The sequence below is a fragment of the Lissotriton helveticus genome, chromosome 6 (assembly GCF_964261635.1).
Source record: "Lissotriton helveticus chromosome 6, aLisHel1.1, whole genome shotgun sequence".
NCBI classification, from domain to species: domain Eukaryota; kingdom Metazoa; phylum Chordata; class Amphibia; order Caudata; family Salamandridae; genus Lissotriton; species Lissotriton helveticus.
Genome location: NC_136067.1, coordinates 651,800,293 through 651,821,099, shown reverse-complemented (window position 1 = coordinate 651,821,099; position 20,807 = coordinate 651,800,293). Strand labels below are relative to the sequence as shown.

Sequence of the window (20,807 nt, the reverse complement as noted above, 5' to 3'; positions counted from 1 at the left end):
GTAGGGGGAACAGGAGAATTTGTGGGCAGCGAGGGCAAGGACCCTGGAGAGGGGGAATTCCCATCGGACAAAACAGTGACTGTTGGTGGTCAGTCCACCATCTCTAAACAGTCAAACCTGTTGTACGTGGGGACTCCCCACCAGTCTAAGGAAGGCAAGGTGTTTCTAACCCCTTGCCCTTGCCAGTTAGTCCAGTCCGGTTTTCTGTTCCAGTTCCCTACCTGGGTCCAATTCCACTCCGGTACTGGTGGGAGGGAATGTGCAGGGGGGTAGAAAAAGGCTAATCTTTTCGTGCCAATACCTTCGATAGATGTTTGGTCGCCCCATGGGCAGATATAGTCTACAGTTTGGGGGTCTTCAAAAGTTATTATAATGCAGTCACCTGAGATAGTTTTTTGCTCCTTCCCTACCCAAGGAACTCTGCGAATTGAGACTACCCCATTGTTAGCAAAGGGGGGAAGTGGTCGATTCATCGACAACCAATGGAGTACCTTATTTTTTAAGGACCATCCAGGTTCCTCAGAATTAACATGCAGCGCTGGAACACCAGTCATAATAACTACATATGGTGTTGCTTCAGGAGGAAGGTGGACAGAGCGGGGTGCATTGTGTCGTACATTATAGGCCGCGTTTTTGGTAGCTGGTGTTTTAGCTGGTGTTTTAGCTATTGGGCGTGTCATTGGTATGCTAGTAGGGTTGCCCGTTTTGGCGGGATGACCAGACAGAGCGGGGATAGGGTTTTTTTTGACAGCTTGGTTGGTTGGGATTTGCTGAGGTTTGGTGCTAGCTGTTTGGACAGGTTTTTGGTGAACCACCGCTGTGGTGGTCACCACTTTGGTGGGTTGAGGGGTTTGTTGGGGGAGAGTACCCCCAGGTTTTGTCGATTTTGGAATGGGTTGTTGAATCACAGAAGCAGTAGGCATGGAAGTCATGCTGTTCTTATTTTTTAATTCAGAAGTCAATAGAACTAATGACTTCTCAATCTTAGATAAGACTGAGTTGATGGGGTCGAGATGAAGTTTAATTAAAGCCTCAATAGAGGCTAAAGAAAGTGAATCTTGTGGAGAGGGATCCCGCCCATTGAGTACATTTCCTTCCGGAGCAGTATTAGGGATATCAGTTGAAAGATTTATTAATTCTGACATTGTCGTGATGTTAGTCTGCTGGAAAATTTCGGATGGAAATAGAGGCTGGGCTAATGTGGGAGATACATCGTTGGTATGTGGCAGAAGGACCTGTTGGGATGCGGAGATGTTTGGAGAACGGGGTTTTTTATCTTTCTGTCCCTTTCTCTTTTTCGGGATGGCGCCTTCCCGCTGAGCCCTAGTATTAGGAGATAAAGAGGTCTCCTCCAGGTTAGAAAAGAGGATAGGGGTTCTCTCAATTGATCGAGAGGGATGGGGTGGAGAAAGTTGGGACATTTGTGTTGTGGAAAGGTCGATTGATACTGATAAGTCCACTATCCCGGGAACAAACTGGGTCTCATGTTGTAAGTCGGTCACTAAGACACGTTGCGGTGTTTTGGCAGCGGCCAGTAAGCCCAGTGAAGAGCGCCTGGCTACGGCTAAGTCTTGTGAAACCCTTCTTTCTAACAGAAGCACGCCCTGGTTTATGGCGTCGTTAGCTTTGGCGATAAATTGGTCTATGGGACCTACAATTTGGGCAACATGTGCGGCCTTACTATTTCTGGTTATTCGAGGAGACATGTTTCTCATAGACAGTATAACAGCTATACAACAATAAATTCACAACGGCCAACGAAGGACAATCAAGAAATGGTCCAGTGGGGGCACACAAGGTGAAATGTTAATAAGGTGGCCCAGTCCAGTCTTACCCGGTCTGTAACGGGCTAGAACGGGCCCGCCCTTGGCCCGGCGTCCCGCGAGACGGGGGTGACGCGCTATTTCAGCGCCTCCTGGCACGCTGGTGACGCGGCGTGCGCCGCTCGGGATGCTGGGGAGTGTGGTCTCAGTTTCCCCACGTCCCGCGCTCCACTCGGCTGCAGGGACTCCTGGATGACAGGGGAGTCGGGCAGCGGGAGCCGGGAAGGCACTCGACCGAGGGCGAAGAAATGCTGGCAGGCAGGTAGGCGTCTGGGCACACTAGCAGCAACAAGTTTTTGGAAATGAAGAAGGTCCCCCCCCTCGACCGGGGTGACGCGCTATTTCAGCGCCTCCTGGCGCGCTGGTGACGCGGCGTGCGCCGCTCGGGATGCTGGGGAGTGTGGTCTCAGTTTCCCCACGTCCCGCGCTCCACTCGGCTGCAGGGACTCCTGGATGACAGGGGAGTCGGGCAGCGGGAGCCGGGAAGGCACTTGACCGAGGGCGAAGAAATGCTGGCAGGCAGGTAGGCGTCTGGGCACACTAGCAGCAACAAGTTTTTGGAAATGAGGAAGGTCCCCCCCCCCTCGACCGGGGTGACGCGCTATTTCAGCGCCTCCTGGCGCGCTGGTGACGCGGCGTGCGCCGCTCGGGATGCTGGGGAGTGTGGTCTCAGTTTCCCCACGTCCCGCGCTCCACTCGGATGCAGGGACTCCTGGATGACAGGGGAGTCGGGCAGCGGGAGCCGGGAAGGCACTCGACCGAGGGCGAAGAAATGCTGGCAGGCAGGTAGGCGTCTGGGCACACTAGCAGCAACAAGTTTTTGGAAATGAAGAAGGTCCCCCCCCTCGACCGGGGTGACGCGCTATTTCAGCGCCTCCTGGCGCGCTGGTGACGCGGCGTGCGCCGCTCGGGATGCTGGGGAGTGTGGTCTCAGTTTCCCCACGTCCCGCGCTCCACTCGGCTGCAGGGACTCCTGGATGACAGGGGAGTCGGGCAGCGGGAGCCGGGAAGGCACTCGACCGAGGGCGAAGAAATGCTGGCAGGACAGGGCAGTCGGGCAGCGGGAGCCGGGAAGGCACTTGACCGAGGGCGAAGAAATGCTGGCAGGCAGGTAGGCGTCTGGGCACACTAGCAGCAACAAGTTTTTGGAAATGAAGAAGGTCCCCCCCCTCGACCGGGGTGACGCGCTATTTCAGCGCCTCCTGGCGCGCTGGTGACGCGGCGTGCGCCGCTCGGGATGCTGGGGAGTGTGGTCTCCGTTTCCCCACGTCTCGCGCTCCACTCGGCTGCAGGGACTCCTGGATGACAGGGGAGTCGGGCAGCGGGAGCCGGGAAGGCACTCGACCGAGGGCGAAGAAATGCTGGCAGGCAGGTAGGCGTCTGGGCACACTAGCAGCAACAAGTTTTTGGAAATGAAGAAGGTCCCCCCCCCCTCGACCGGGGTGACGCGCTATTTCAGCGCCTCCTGGCGCGCTGGTGACGCGGCGTGCGCCGCTCGGGATGCTGGGGAGTGTGGTCTCAGTTTCCCCACGTCCCGCGCTCCACTCGGCTGCAGGGACTCCTGGATGACAGGGGAGTCGGGCAGCGGGAGCCGGGAAGGCACTTGACCGAGGGCGAAGAAATGCTGGCAGGCAGGTAGGCGTCTGGGCACACTAGCAGCAACAAGTTTTTGGAAATGAAGAAGGTCCCCCCCCTCGACCGGGGTGACGCGCTATTTCAGCGCCTCCTGGCGCGCTGGTGACGCGGCGTGCGCCGCTCGGGATGCTGGGGAGTGTGGTCTCAGTTTCCCCACGTCCCGCGCTCCACTCGGCTGCAGGGACTCCTGGATGACAGGGGAGTCGGGCAGCGGGAGCCGGGAAGGCACTTGACCGAGGGCGAAGAAATGCTGGCAGGCAGGTAGGCGTCTGGGCACACTAGCAGCAACAAGTTTTTAGAAATGAAGAAGGTCCCCCCGTTACTTTGCTACTCAAATGTTTCTTTTATAAGAATTGTGCATGTTCCTTTTAACGGTTTACCTTTAGAGTTGTAAATTGGAACGTTAAAGCAGTTAATAATCCCATAAAAAGACAGCGTGTGTTAACTCATTTAGCCAGATTAAATATTGATATTGCTTTAATTCAAGAATCTCACCTATCAGACGCAGAAGCAGCTAAACTAAAAAGAGGATGGGTGGGACATGTTTTTTCCTCCGCAGCTTTAGGAAAGAAGAATGGTTCATTGATTTTATGCCATAAAAAACATCAGTTTTCGGTTGTTCATCAGGAAAAAGATTCTGATGGCCGCTGGGTAATAGTTAAATTGCTTATTGATCATATTCCCTTAATATTATTTAATGTTTATGTGCATGTTAATATTGATAATATGTTTTGGTCTCAGATATCTGATAAGCTTCTTATGCTAACTGATGATTATGTTATTTTTGGAGGTAACTGTAATCAGACTCTAGATCCCATCCTAGATAGACACTCATCTGTGAAATTCTCCAATACCAGGATGCATTCACAATTCACCTCTGCCATTAGTCGTAATGCTTTAGTTGACATTTGCAGACTTTGCAATCCAGATTTACAGGAATACACTTTCTATTCTCCCCCTCACAATTCACAATCCAGAATAGACTATCTCTTTTTCAGTAAACCCTTATCTCAGCTTGTCTCTCATGCTGAAATTGGTTCTATCCTCATATCAGACCATGCCCCAGTTTTCGTAGATTTGGATTTGTTACCCTTTTCCCCTCATGCTCGTAGATGGCACTTTAACAATACATTATCAGTTCCCAATTTCACAAGCCAATTCACAACTTTTGCTTCTGAATTCTTTTCCTTCAACTCTATACTCCAGATTCTTCTCCTGCATTGATTTGGGACTCTTTTAAAGCTGCAGCTAGAGGTTTTATCATAAATTGTGTCTCACAGAAGAAAAAGTTATTTGTAGCCAAAAAAATACTCAACCACTTACCAAGATTAAGCAACTGGAATATTGTTATTATCGCTCTAATTCTGAAACATCGCGGGGCAAGTGCGGGATATGAGGAACGTAAGAATATAATTCAAATCCCCCCTGGGCTATAGTGAACAGAAAATGGGAACCATATTGTAAACCATTGAGAAAAAGCATCAAAACAGGTGATTTAAACAACGAGTGCTGGTCCAGCAACAGAAAAAAGGCCTAAACAGCCTGCAGATACACCCCAATGGTACCCGAATAACGTTCTTGTTGGGCTAGGGACAATACAAACAAAAACACTCTGGATAGCTTGGCAAGAAGTGGGTTATTCTGCCTCATAGTATACCAAGCTGGGTTCGAGTCTCGGTAATGACGCTAAACATCCTGTGATTCTGGGCAAATCACAATCTCCCCGTGCCTAACAAAAATGAATGTGTGTCCTTTACATAGCACCACCTGGTGCTATGTAAAGCGCTCTGATACCCGATTCGGGTCAAGTTCGCGCTATATAAAAAAACTCTACAACAACAGTTGCATACAGACTTAGTTGAGGAATGTTTGGCTAAAACCCATAACAATCACTGTTCAATCTCCAAGCATGGAGGTGGCGAATGAGCAGGTTGGAGTGATGGACTCTGCCATGCTGCTGTGACAGCCTGATTGGAGGGCAAATAGTCATGCCCAACAGTTTGCGGTAACATACTCTGTGCCCAATACGGGGCCACTACGTTGACTTGGACCCAGCCGGTCATGATCTTCTTCAGAACCCGTGGAAGGAGCATTATCGTCTGAATGATGTACAGGAGTCCTAACTTCCACTATACATGTAATGCTTTTCTTCGAGACACACCTGGGAATCCCTCCACCCCTGCCCCCCACGCGCAAACGTGTGGACACTGCCCATTCTCAGCAGTGCCAAAAAGATTGAGCAAAGGTTCTTCCCACTGGCAGAAGAGTTCTTGTGCCACCACTGGATGGAATAGCCATTTGGGATCTGCAAGACATTGACAGCAGAGTTTACCTGCTCTGGCATTCATAGAGATTCAGAGATCCTACTTTGTGGCGTAACACCAAGAAAATCTTCAGAGCAGCAGTGCCTCCTGCTTGTTGGAGTACCACATGGCAGGGGCGTTGTCCATGCTCACGGTGCCATTGGATACAATGAAAGTAAAGGACTGAAGACCTGGATATTCAACTGAGACTCCGGCAGCAGCACTCTCAGCGCCAGGATACCCTCTTGGGTGATAAGCTGCATTAAATATATACAGATTGATTGATTAATTAACCAAGCTACACCCGACTGACCAGTCCCATCCAGGGTGAAACTAGTCTTGGGTTGTTTTTGTTTTGGTCAGAAAGGACCTGGCCTGGCAAGACTCAAAGTACAGATGTTAGTCAGAATGGGAGAACAGCAAATTGGCTGCGAGTGAAACCTACCACTAAATACAAGTAGCTCCTGTGAGACTGCAGGATCTGTAAGTATAAATAGGTCACCTGCAAGTCTAGAGACACCCATCTTTTGCTTTGAATGCCAGAAGAAACTTAGCCTGGAACATAATCTAGAACTTTGACTGACGCAGGAACAATTTCACAGATCTCGAGAGCTAAGATTAGATAAAAACTTTAGCATTGTGCTCAGATGGCTTTGGCTGTATTGGTTGCACAACCTTGAGTTGTGCTGCGACCCTAGGGACCACAAAGACCTTATGGGGATATAAAATGGACATCTGCACATTTCAAGTGCAGAAAGGTATAAGGCCTGACTTCTATGCCACTGACATCCCTATGAGCTGCAGTAAGATGTTTGAGAGAATACATTAAGAAACAAATGAGAAAACAAATTAAAAAAAAATCAAGGAGAGCAGCTCTGAATCCACGCCAAAGGGTGTGGAAAAAAGCAACAGCCATTAATACGCCAGGGGTCATTGCTATATGACTTCAGGGATGTTACTCCAGTGTTGCTTCCAGTGCAGAGAAGGAGCTAGCGCCCCCTATCGACATAAGAGCGCTATGAAAAGATTCCGGATCCAGTCTTTCACCTGAGAATATTAAACAAGTGAGGAATCTGCAGTTAGAAGTATCCATCAGAATGACCATAAGCATACAGCTTTGTGACTACATTTTTATTGGTGGACATACTACACCTATTGATATCAAAGGGGGATCAATATCTTACTAAATACAACACAAAACCAATCACTTAAAAAAGCTTTTCGCTCCCAAAGTAGTTCACTTTATTGGAAGGTATCTTGTCATAATATTTCCGTTCAAAATAAAGGTTGGCAATCGGTTTCACACACTGGCATAAAAATCTTTTTACAAATAGTGACAATAGAATTTACATTGTTCCTAAAAAGGGAGGCAGGATAGAATTTACATATATGGCAATAACATGCTTTACAAATAATACAAAGATCAATATCTATTTCTTTTCACAGACAAACAAATACGAAGGAATGGGCCGCATAGACTCTCGTCAAAGAATATTAACTTTTTTTATATAAAAATTGAAAAATACTCTATTATACATCTTCATGTAAATCTGCAAAACTTAAGACAGTAAAATAATGTCAGTGCTTGTTCATCTGCAAGACAGCATTGTTTCCAAAGTGGCCAGTTATTTCATTATCCTTGGCTTCTGAACAACTGGTTTGGCAAAGGCTGCTACATCAAGACTTCTGCCCCCATCATACTGTTCATACAAAGTCTAAAAAATAAAAAGACGATATTTAGGTAACCAAAGGAGCAGAAACATTAATAGAAATCTCCCACTAAAATAAGAGAAGTACACTATCAAGGAAAATGGGAAAAAATAAAAATTAAAACATGTCAATATGCGTTATAACTGAACGTGACTTTTCAGTTACTGGGGAGTTCAGGCACTCAATAAGTCAAGATAAACACGTTACTTACCTTTGGTAACGCATTATCTGGTAGAGACTATCTTGCTCCAGATTCCTTAGCTTTGAATTACCCGAGCTTTCAGGCTGGATCTGGAAACTTTTGCTGAGCAATAATCCATTATGCATGCCATCAGGTGGCTCCATGTGATGTTGTCGGTAGCGTCTGTTATGACATCATGGACCTATATAGGCATCCCCCAGGTTCGCAGACGTCAGTATTTTTCTTTTTTTTTCCAGGCCAGAAGTGCAGATCCACGAAGTAACTGATGCAGTCGGGTGCAAAACTAGGGCCCTGAAAGGGGGAGAAACCCTAGCCCTACAACATTAGTCTGCAAAGCGGGGAGGCATGGGTGGGGCTGTAAGGAATCTGCAGCTAGAGTCTCTACCAGATAATGCGTTACCAAAGGTAAGTAACTTGTTCATCTGATAGAACAAACTAGCAGCAGATTCCTTACCTTTGAATTAGATACCCGGTCATACCATCCAGGCGATGGGCTGTGTACCAATACCTTAAACTAGAAAGTCCTGCAGGACGAAGTGGACAAAGGGCCCGTCTCTGCAGACCTGATCATCCAGGCAGTAGTGTTCTGAAACGTGTGCAATGATGCCCGCATTGCTACCCAACAGATGTCTTGGACTGGGACACCCCGAGCCTAGGCCGTAGTCGCTGCCTTTCCCCTGGTGGAATAAGCCCTTAAATCCTCAGGGGGTGCTTCTTTGCCAGGGCATAGGAGATCTTAATGCAGAGAACGACCTGGCGAGAAATTATCCTTTTATGCACTGCTCTCCCCTTCTTTGCTGCCACCTACCCCACAAATAGTTGGTTATCCACCCAGAACTCTTCAGTGCGGTCAAGGTAGAACTACAATGTTCCTTTAGGGTCCAGTCGGTGGAGATGCTTCTCTTCCTTAGAGGGATGTAGGGGAGCAAAGAAGGTGGGCAATGTGATTGATTGACCCAGATGGAATGGGGTCACAACTTTTGGCAAAAAGGAAGCCCGGGTGCAAAGCACCACTTTGCCGGAAAGGACATTAGATAGGGAGGCGAGCAAAATAACATCTGCAACTCACTCACCCTTTGGCCCGAAGTAATCGCCACTAAGAAGGCAGTTTTGATGTCAACATCCAGAGGGGACAATTGTGTAGAGGCTCAAATGGAGCACAGATCAGGTAGGTGAGACCCAAATTAAGGTACCACTGTGGCATAACAAAGGGTGTGGGTGGAAACAAGTGAGCCAGCCCTTTTCGAAATCTATTTACAATAGGAGACTTGAAGAGAGAGGGTTGGTCTGGTAGCCACAAAAAAAGCAGACAGAGCAAGAGATAGCCCTTGAGAGTTCCCAAAGCACAGCCCTGTTGGGCAAGGGTTAGAATAAATAGATGGACAGTAGAAAGAGAAGCAGAACGAGGGTCAATAGACCTTTCTGTACAATATAATACAGCAGCAGATGTATACTGTCTTAGTGGAGGGCTGCCTGGCTGCCAGAATAACATTACAAACCTCGGAGGAAGGTCAAAAGCCATCAACTGCCGCCGTTCAATCTCCACACATGGAGGCGCAGAGTTAACAGGTTCGGGTGAAACGCCCTCCCCTGCTGCTGCGACAGTCTATCCTCCTGAAGGGGCAGCATGATCGGAGGATCAATGCTAATCTTCAGAAGCTCTGGATACCAGACTCTCCTCGCCCAGTCCGGAGCCACAAGAATGACTTGGGCCTTGTCGCTCCTGATCTTCAAAACAAGAGAGGAGGGGGGGCTTTTATAAGGTCCAGCATACGGGCCCCTACAGTGGTGAAAACACATAGGGTGCTGTTCCTAAGTGGGAAGCTAGGTCTAACTGGTGGAAGGAAGTGCTCCTTTTGGGAGCAAGGGCCCTCACACACCCGAGAAGTGTTATGCTTCATAATCGAGCAGCTCCTCGTTGGGCCGGCGCTGAAATGCCCCACGGGCCCCCCAAGGGGCTCTTTACCGGAGATCTCTTTTTAGCAGATGTATGTTGCATGGTCAAGTATGAGTAGAATGGGTGAAAAAAGGTGTGTAAAAATTGACCAAAGGGCTCCGGACAGGAAATAAGGGTCCCTTCTACTCTTCACCGGGATGGGGGAAGATGCCCTGTGAGAATGGGCCTGGAGTAAGACGAATGCTGCACTAAGCATCGATGCGTAGTGTAAATAGGCTACGCAGCGTATACCTTGTCCGGTCAGTTTTTTTGCACAGGTCTACCCCCAAGAGACGTTCCTCATGTCCATGTAAAGTATACAGGACAGATTTCTTTTGTATTTATTTAGCATATTACTCGCAGGGCATGATTCACCCATCTTACGCCATCCCTGTGAAAAGTAGAATTAGGTCTTCCGGGTCCTGAATGAAATGCCATGATCCACTATGGACTGTAATAAGCATAAAATATGTTGACCTTCCTATCCGCAATCTTTGTAGCTAAATATATCATGACATCCATTCTAATATCACATCACGTTTTTATCCTTCACAAAGGGACTCTATAGTTAAAACGTTATTTCCTGTCCGGATCCCTTAAGTAAATTTTAACACACCTTTCTTTTACCCATTCTACTCACACTTGACCACTCATCCATGCAACATAAATCGGCCAAAAAGAGAAGATCTCTGACATACCCCCCTCGAGGAGTCAGTTGGGCATTGCAGCGCCAGCCCAACGAGGAGCTGCCTGATGATGAAGCATGACACCTTTCGTGGTGTCTAGGGCCCTTGCTCCCAAAAAGAGCACCCCCCTCCACCTTTCAGACCTAGCTTCCGACCTCGGAACAGCACACTGTGTTTTCACCGCTCCTGATCTTTGTCAGAACCCTGGGCAGGAGTGGTATGGACGGAAAGGCGTACATCAGGCCTTAGCTCCACTCGCGATGAAAGGCGTAGCTGAGCAATAGACGCCTTGGAAACTCCAGCATGCAGTATTGCTGACAATGCGATTTCTCTTTGGAGGTGAACAAATCTAACCAAGGTTCTCCCCACTTTTGAAAGAGACCGTGCGCCACCGCCGACTGGAGATGCCATTCGTGATGTGCTAGGCATCGATGGCTGAGTTTGTCCGCCCTGGCCTTCAAAGAACCTGCTAGGTGTTGAACCATCAGGGTTATGTCCTGCTGTTTCAGCCATGGCCAGAGACGCAGGGCCTCTCGACAAAGGGTCCATGACCCCACCCTGCCCTGCTTGTTGCAGTACCACATGGCAGTGGTGTTGTCCGTGAATATCTGCACTAGCTTCCCCTTGACAGAAGGGAAGAAATGATTTCAATGTCAATCAAATTGCTTGGAGCTCCAACAGATTTATGTGGAGACCTGACTCCGCTGGAGACCAGTGTCCCCTAATTGCCACCTCTCCCAGATGGCCGCCCCCATCCCAGAAGTGACATTTGTCACTACATACGAAATTCCGGATCCAGTCTGACGTCTGGTGATATTCTAAGTTAAGGAATCTGCGGCTAGACGTCTCTACCAGATACATCGTTACCGAAGGTAAGTAACTCGTACATCTGATAGACATCTAGCCGCAGATTCCTTAATTTAGAATAGATACCACAGTCATACCCCAAAGGGAAGGTGGGTCTGCGACAGAACAACAGAAAGCACTAGCATCTGATCCGGCAACAGAGTGACGGATAAAGGGGGAGGTTGTGGCGGAACAGCCAGACAGCAACCCAAGCAGCTCAGAAGAGCAGAAATAACGGGAGGGTAGACATCCTAAAAATGCCAGAATGGCACTACACCATAACCGTATAAAAATGACAGGTAGAACGGCATGAGCCATGTACCAGTACAAGGAAAGAGAGAGGAAGACGGACCACTCTCCGCTTAATGGCGCACGAGGAGTACACCGACCCAAGCTTGAAAAAGACCTGAAGAGGTGCAACCAAAGCCTAACAGACTAGCCTATAGAAAGAAGGCTGAAGGGGCCGGTGCTAAGAGCCCAAAGGCAAGAGCTAGAACCTGAGCAATGCGTTGGGAATAGCCTGCGGGATAAGAAACACGCCAAGTGCACACCCAATCCCAAAAAGGGGAAATAGGGGCGAATAGAATCAATTTTAAACCCGCTGAAGCAGGTAGAAACATGCAGCAGGAAATCGGCGATAGAGACCTTAAAGTGGCGTATACAAGAAGCATAAGAGTGCCCGACTGGGCAGCATGAAGCCAAAGTGAGAAACAACCCACAATATAGACTAGGAGGTAGTAGCCAAGAACTACTGCCATCAGAAGAGCTGTCCCGCAGGCGTAGCTATTACAATCGCAGGTGATAATTTGAAAGAGGCATATCCAAAGGAAGTGGCCAAAAACACCAAAGTAAAGAATCATGGGTAGAGTCTCAGAATCCGAGACCAAACACTCCAGAAAAGACAAGTACAGTGTCTAACGCCAAAAAGGGAGCAGTTGCCAAATTGGGAAATCACCCCAGTAAGTGGAACCAAGGAGGAACCTTTGGGCAACGTGCAAACAACTCAGAAAAGCTCCCCCACACATGGAGATATTGGTCCAGACCTCGCAGCCTCTAAAGGAGGTGGCGACGTAGGAAGAGGAATACGATGGCAACTGACATGTATATATAAATGTATAAACATAAAAATATGTAGAGACAGAACTAGCCAGGAGCATGAACATGTCCATACTGGATCATATCTAGTACAGTAAGGGCAGGTAGAAGCCGCTTTAGAAGAGTGGCAAGACCCCCCCTGCGCGCTGGGACCGGAGCCCCTTCTTCTGAGTGTTGACGGGCTGTAGAAAGTCAGTGGAGAGCTGGCATCTCAGGATCACAGCTGATGCCCAGCAACTCCGCGATACCTGTGAGGAGGGGATCGTTGGAGGCCCTGGAGTCTGCTCTCTGCCCTCTCGACAAGAGAGCAAACCGCCTCAATGCTGATTGCGGCTTTGGCCATCCGATCGTGACCTGGAGGAGCCCGCGTTGGGGGATGGTGCGATCCAGCACCGGAGGCGACTCTCTCTCCCTTTGCCTTTCGCGCTGGTGGTGAGGGCTTATTGCCTCCATTGTGCCCCATCCGAGGCAGACCCCGGCCGGAGGTTGAGTTCCTCAGATTTGATTTGTGCCCCCCCCCACGTCCACTGGGCCGCTGCTGATCCCCAATTAGGCCACCACTGCTTTGTGCTCCACCTGCCCCGCTATTACCTACGGGACGAGGCGGGAGGGGGCCATGGAGCTGATTGTTTCTCCCCCCCCCCATTCCATGTGACACTACGGATCCGCCACAACGCTAGCCCTGCTGAGCTGCTTCGCCACCTCATCGGGAGCATCGCAGGAAGAGTCATGATGCAGGAGATTCTTCCTGCTTCATCTGCTGTGACCGGTATGATTGTTTGTGTTATGCTGTGACCGGCTGTGTTATTGCGTCGCCTATGCCACTGACTCCACGTCGATGAGGGGAAGAGACAAAGAGTTGGGTAATCCCCACTCCATTTTGTGATCTCCTCCTTAGATCACTTGCTCATCTCCCCAATCCGCCATATTAAGGTGTCCCTGCTGCCTGGATGGTCTTTCTCTCGGCATGCACTTCATCGTCTATTCTATTTTTGCCAGCAACTTCCACCGATGCTCAAATGGTTAATACAGATACTGAAACAATCCCCTGGTTTCCTCACGGTCATGATTTGTTTTTTTGGTTTGTGAGAACTGATAGGCGATTTTTGCCAGCAACCTCCTTCGATGCTTAAATGTTTATTACTGTTACGTAATCAGTCTCCTGGTTTCCTCACGGCCCTGATTTGTTTTTTTTGTTTAAGAACTGTACAGGGACCAACCTGACACTTCCTACCCCTCTCATTGCTAACCTCTGTGCTCCCTCGAGGACCTTTGTCAGAGCCCTGAATCTTTGGCCGATCACCTTCACTGCATTGCCTTAGCCTGGAGCTCCACCTTGTGGCCTAACTATGTAAAACTTTATAATTTGTAAAGTGTAATTTGTCCATACCTATACTGTATTATGTAATTTTATGCATTTTTTTAATTCTTCGTTATGATTTGCTGTCATCCCATCACTGTCTGAGTCTGTTTTGGCTAAACGCTACCTGCCCCTCTCCCCCCCCTCCTTTCACAGTCTTGTTGCACAAGTTACTACTTGTGTAACGATATATATGTAAGAGACATTAGTTAAACCCTGTTCCAAGTGTGACCGACTGATGTCGGTTACCGACCCCCATCGCCGGTGCCTCAAGTGTTTAGGCCTCGACCACGACGACCGCACCTGCTCCGACTGCCGGGCCCTGACGTCTAAAGCTAGGCGGGAGCGGTCCCGCAAGCGACTTGAGCTCCGGCAGTCGGCCCCGCGCCGCTCCAGGTCCCGGTCCCACAGGAGGTCGCGGGGTCCCTCTCTCAGCCGGGCTCCGTGGTGCCTCCGAGCCCAACGGTCCCGGCTGGAGGGCCTAGCGGGTCGGGTGCTTCGACCCCGGCGCCACAGGCCCTCACTGGATCCGCTTCCGGATCGTCGCCGGTCAACCTCACGATTCCCCCAAACTGCATAATTCCCCTGTAACCCGCACGCCAACTCAGGCTCCCTCTCCAACCCCGAATTCCCGATACTCTGCTACACACTCCCCTCCTTTTGATCACCTCTTGCATAATCCCCACTCATCCTCCACCCTATTCAACGCCTCAGCGACTCCTCCAGCCCCACCTACTTAGCCCCTTATATCCACATCCAATAATTCTCTCTCTCCTATCCTCAGCCCTCCCTCTGACTCCCACATCACCTCACCCTCTGATGCTCTTCATCCTCCCTCACCTTGCTTAACCGTCTCGCACACCTCCCCAGCAGCTCCACCTTTTCCCCCACCAATACCCCCCTTTCACTCTCCCTTGTTCCCTCTAACAAACCACAATACTCTAGGTATACCAACCCTTACTGACTTTCCTCCTCTTTCACCTATCGGGCCTCCGAAATTGAATGCCACTCCTATGACAACCACCGGTATACCCCCTACCCCTAAATATCTTACTCCCCCTCATTATACCTTCCCCCCTCCCACCTCCAGGCTTCCCCCCCCTTCCGCCCCTGGCTATCCCCCCTCTCGATAACTCTAACCCTACCAATTTCCTTAAAACAACTGATGCACTTTACTCCTCTATTCCTACCCAATCACTCCTTAAAGTCGAACTTCTCCTTTCATCCCTCGTTTTAGAACTCTCCTCACTCAGAAGCGACATCTCACACCTTTTAAAAGACCATCCCTCAGAGCTGGACCACACATCAACCGCCTCACAACGCACCTTACAGTCGCACATTGACACCCATCTCAACCCACCGTCAAACAGACCACCTATTATTGTTACCAACACTGACATCCCTCCCCTCCCCTGTAATTACGCTACCCGATCCAAACACACTGAACCCTCCCTAAGTGTCCCGCACTTCAGTACCAGCACGACCTGCCCTCATCATCTTGATTCCTGCCCGTTAACGTCAGGAGCTAACTCTCTGTCATTCCTCTATCCCAGTTCTCTTAGGAATGAACAGACTCCACCCGCACCTGACTTTACCTAGACCTCTCCAACTACTTAGATCTATCCCCCCTGTCCCCCCACCCCATCACCTGTCCCCTCTCCCTTCTGCTGCATGTTGATAAACTGCAGGTCCGCCTCCTGCCACGCAACTGAGATTGCGGAAACCATCCTCAGTGAAAACATAGACATCGCATTCCTAACTGAAACTTGGCTCACCACCCACTCTACTCCTATCCTCGACTTGCTCATCCCACCAGGCTACTCTATCATTAAGAAAGATAGAATTGATCAAATAGGAGGAGGCCTTGCCCTTATTTTTAAAGATGAACTCGACATCTCACTTGTCCAACTCCAAGACCCCTCGTCCTTTGAATACCTTTGCGCCGACCTCTCCTTTCCTGGCTCTCCCACCACTCGGCTGCATACCATTTACCACCCCCCTGGAAATTGTCTCTCCTTCACTGAAGAGATGACTGATCTTATTATTCAAGCATCGCTCTCCCACGCCAAGAATCTCTTCCTTGGTGACTACAACATCCACTGGAACAAAAACGATGACCCTTCGGTCATCCTATTTAAAGAAAACTTAGACATCACTGACCTAACCCAACTCTGCCATGCCCCTACTCACACCAAAGGTGCCACCCTCGATGCTATTTTGACGAACAAGGACTTGGCCTCTCTCTCTAATATACTCCCTGTAGACTGGTCTGATCACAACCTCATCCTCTTCACCTTGAATAGCCCCATTACTCGCCCCGCCCCTTCGAGCAATCTACCCATGAAACCCACTCGCAAGCTGCACCTTATTCCTCCTGGCGAATTGGAGTCCACAATTAAAACTCGCTTACTTCTCCCCCCTCCCTCTCATAGCACCAACGACCTTACTGACCATTACAATAAATCTATTCTTGATGCCCTCGACCTAATTGCCCCAATTAAACTCAAATAACAGAAAAACATCCCCCCCAAGTCCTGGTTCAATGCCGAACTCAATAATGAAAGACGGGCCCTCAGACAATCAGAACGTGCTTGGAGGAGTCATCCCTCCTCTGACAACTTGGCTCTCCTGAGAACCACCAGTTCACATTACAAAAAACATATCTTCAACCAAAAGGCCTCCTTTCTCCGGTCACAACTTGACCAGGCCAGAAACCGCCCAGAGAACTGTTTAACATCGTTAAAAAACAAACTTCCTCTGGCCCTCCTAAATTAGCAGCCTCTGTGGAAAGATGCAAAGAAATTGCCAGCTTCTTTGCGAATAAAGTCAACAACATCTAACTATCTTTCTCTTCCCCTCCTCTCTCTCTCCAACCTCCCCTCAACCAACACACCCTCCCGAACATTCCTGAATCACTTTTGCCCTCCTCTCCCCCACATCTCGACCCATCTCTTCCCCTCCCGCAGCACCCCCGACTTGACTAATCTCGGACGGATCTCTTTTCCAAAAATAAGGCCTCATGGAGCGAATTTAGTCTAATCTCAGAAACCACTATCATCAACATCATCTCTAAACTCAAACCATCCTCTCACTCCAAAGATCCTCCCCCCACCCATTTAGTTCAAGAACTCAAATACATCATTGTCCCATTATGGACCGATATCATCAACTCCTCACTGTCCACTGGCTGTGTTCCTGCCTCCCTTCAGCTAGGTCAAATCTCCCCCACCGCTGATCCAAATGACCTCAACAATCTACGCCCTATCTCGAACCTTCCCCTCCTCTCTAAAGCCCTTGAAAAATGTGTCTTGTCTCAATAGACAACCATATCTTCTCCTTCAATCTCCTTGACGTTTTCCAATCTGGTTTCAGAAAGGGATGCAGTATTGAAACTGCTATACTCAATGTTACAGATGACATACATCGCTCGTTAGACAAAGGCGAATCCTCACTACTAATCCTCCTTGATCTCTCAGCTGCTTTCGATACGGTCCACCATCCCACCCTTCTTAACACCCTCAAAGATCGCTTTGGCATTGAAGGCACTGTACTCAAATGGTTCTCCTCATTCCTCCAAAATAGATCACAACAAATTAAGCTCAGTCATTGCCTCTCCAAACCTCAACCTGTCTCACTCGGAGTCCCTCAAGGGTCTACCCTCTCACCAACCCTATTTAATTTAATCTCTTTATGGAACCACTCACCCTCATTCTCAAAGAAGCCAAAATCAGTTACCACCTCTATGCCGACGATACTCAACTATACTACAGAATCAAATCCCACAATGACATCCTTCACATCAATGACACACTGATTAAAATCCAAACTTGGTTCCATCTCAATCATCTCAAACTTAATCCTAAAAAAACGAACTCATCCTTTTCACTCCCAAAAACAGTTCCCTTCCCATTCAACTCTGGATCAATGATATCAAAGCACTTAATTGCTCCCTCTCCACCTCAAATCCTGTCAAATCCCTAGGCATCAACATCGATCAGAATCTAAATCTCATCCCCCACATTAAAAATGCAGCCAAAGTGCTCTTTTCACCCTTCACCACCTCAAAAAAATTAAACCCTTCATTCCAGCTGATGATTTCAAAATCGTTGTCCAATCTCTTGTCCTTTTCAGGATTGACTATGGTAAGGCCACTCTTGCCGGCACCCCTAAAGTCCACCTAGCTCTGATTAAATCTGTTCTCAACCTAGCTGCCAGACTTATTTCTGACTAAAAAATGTGACCATATCTCTCCTGTCCTCAAAAACCTAAACTGGCTCCCAATTGAAGGTCGATCCACTTACAAGATTGCTTGCATCACACACAAAGCTCTCCACCAAAACACCCCCTCTTACCTTTCTAGCAAACTACAAAAGGCAGGGTGCTCCAGGTCCCTGAGGAGCACTAACTCTCTTGTCCTTATACCTCCTAGACTTAAATGTAAAAAGACCCAATCACGTGCGTTCTCTGGTAATGCGCCTACGATTTGGAATTCACTCTCCAAGGATCTTCGCTTCAACCCCTCCTACCCTCTCTTCAAAAAAAGACTCAAACTACTCCTCAATAAATATTGGGGTTCCTAATGTTACTGACTCTGACCCAGTTCACTATCTCTCTGCTCTGACTCGCTCTTTACCCAACCCCTCTCCCCCTTTCAATTCACTCTCCCTCACTTCACCCCCTCTCTCTCTCCAACCTCAACTCCCCCTATCCCTTCTACTATCCCCCTGTTCCTTTGCCCCTTCACTCATTTAACACAATATTTTTTATCTTGTTTAATTTTTCTGCTCTTTGTCAACTGTTTATTGTATCTTATCATGTATATTTACCATGTAAAGCGCTCTGATACTCTTGGGTCCAGCAGCGCTATATAAAACCTTTTAAATAAAATAAATAAGATGGCTCCAGGCCGTACAACGGACCACCAAGCAACACATGGAGCCCACAGGATCTCCAGGCGAGATAAGCAGAGCTATATAATAGCATACAAGTACCCCACGTGAAGTATGCACACCCCAAACAACGGGGAACACCTCTTAGGGCAATAAAGCCAAGCCAAAAGAGCGCAGTAACAAACCGAACCCGTGAACATGAGTTCCAAGCTGTATGACATTACCGAGTTGAGCCACCGGCTCAACACCGCAGTCAGAGGACCAGACACAGTAACCTGTGGAACACTGCCACAGCAAGCCAACAGTCAGCTCAAAGCAAAACGCATCCAAGGGATGCCAATAAAAGGGTAATTACCCTTGACCACAGAAAAAGCAGACGTAAGGCTCACTGCCCATGTGAAACACGGAGCATCTAAAGGATGCTGAATGAAAAAGTACCACCATGGAAGATAGGGCTAAGAAGACCTAAGTGGGAGGACGAAAGCCCGCAAGGGGCCGGCGAACCGCCGATTTGGCGTGAGCATCAAACAGCAAAATCCCATCAAAGGGTAAGTCAACCAGTCGCTCACTGATATTTTCAGGGAAGACGCTATCTCGCAACCAAGCGGGACGCCTTAAGGGAACAGAACCCGCCATAGCTCGGCCTAAAGAATACGCAGTATGTAAGGCTGAGCGTATTGTGAACTAGGCAAGGTTGCGGCCATCCCGGAGGAGGTGAAGGAGATCAACGCAATCACCTTTAGAAGTGGCAGAAAGCAAAGACTCTGCAGAGTCCCACAGGGCAGAGGTAGCCCAAGCCAAAACACACAGTGTATTTAAAGACTGTAGGGCTGCACTAGTGGATGCAAAGATGTTCCTACTGCAAGACTCAAGCCACCTGGACTCCAGAGAGGGAGGAAGCGTTAATGAGGGAAGGAAAGGCAGTCTGCAACACAAACCCCTGCGCATCAGGGAGCACAAAAAACAAACAGGATCATGTGGAACTGGAGGGTGGCGGTGCAAAACTGAACGAGTCACCGGGTCACCTGAAGTAGGTCGAACCCAGGTACCCAAAAGGGCATCATAAAGGGAAGCCTCAAAGGGTAGAAGCGGCTCCACATTCCCGAACCCACGGTGAAGGACCTCAAGCAATGGGGTCCACAGTCAAGGGGGAAGAAGGGGGTTGCATGTTTAAAATGCGAGTGGCCAATGAGACCACTATCAGAAAAGCTGCACTAGCCTCGGTAGCCCTCAGCGGAGGGGACAACAGCTAGTGGGGGAGGGTTGTAAGCTGACCCTCCCAAGACACTGAGGGTGCTACCAAAGTCCCACAGAAAGGAGCCCCATTGAAGAATGAGGATCCTGATGGGAAGGTGAAGAGCCTGCCAGATCTGGGAGCTCCTGAGGAGGCTCCACAAATTCCAAGGGGAGCACTGGCAACAATACCTCCGGCGTCACTGGGCATGAGGGCGGCACCAAACTCTATCCAGAGGCCTCTAGAGAAGAGTCCACAACCTGGCATCGACACAGTGCCAAAACAACACGTACCGGCGCCGATTGTGGCTCGTCCGTAGCCGACTCAGCTGCATCCGGCGTCTAGTCGGCACCATCCGACGCCGAAACTACAAGGTCCCCTTCCGAAGAAGGAGAAGGCGCCGGAGCTAGGAAGGCAAGCTTCTGGCGCCGCACCGGCACTGACTCTGCCACATCCATGACAGGCTCCGACTCCGAAGAAAGAAGTGGAGGTGGAGCCGGGGAGGCGAGTCTATGGCGCCAGAACGGCATCGACCCCGGGGTGTGCTCAAGGCAGGACTATTATCACCGGCAGCCACCTGTGACACAGGGAGCCCAGTGGGGCTATGCGGTGCGGCAGAGGCGCCGTGGGTCGAAGAGGGGGACCCAGCTGGGCCGGGCCCTGACGACTCCATGTGGACCGCAGAGGGGGACACCACATCTCCGACGTTCCTGTGGGGCAAAGGCTCAATTGGCGCCGGGGACGAACCCGCTGGCAAGTCCTTCGGTGATCCTACAAGAAGCGGAGGCCCCGAGGATGCCCCAGGAATGGGAGAGGACCCAAGAGAGGCCTACAAAGCCGCGGCATATGCCTCCATTTGGGCCAGAGTCGCCCCCACACCCAGAAAGGGCGGATGGATGGGGGCGACTGTCGGGAGCGCACGTACGGAATGTTCCAGGAACCAGCGCACCTGACAACAGAAGGAAGGGAGGTCGAAGACCTCTGCAACAAGCGCCTCGACTTACCAAGTGGCGAGTAACGGCCCGGGCAGCAGAGGGTGATCGACGGCGGAACCGGACAGTAGAGGGACCTGCCGGCAACGAAGAGGC

At 49.5% G+C, this 20,807-nt stretch overlaps 1 protein-coding gene across 4 annotated transcripts in view; it reads right to left on the bottom strand.

Annotated features, from left to right (window-relative positions):
• Window positions 1–6,979: 6,979 nt before the first annotated feature.
• TTK (TTK protein kinase) overlaps window positions 6,980–20,807 on the bottom strand; it is an 894,856-nt gene continuing 881,028 nt past the window's right edge. For all 4 annotated transcript variants that reach the window (XM_078648117.1, XM_078648119.1, XM_078648116.1 and 1 more), the window contains exon 22: window positions 6,980–7,476. In XM_078648117.1, the coding sequence (XP_078504243.1) occupies window positions 7,387–7,476 (90 nt within the window). In that variant the 3' untranslated portion in view covers window positions 6,980–7,386. The remainder of the gene's footprint in view (window positions 7,477–20,807) is intronic.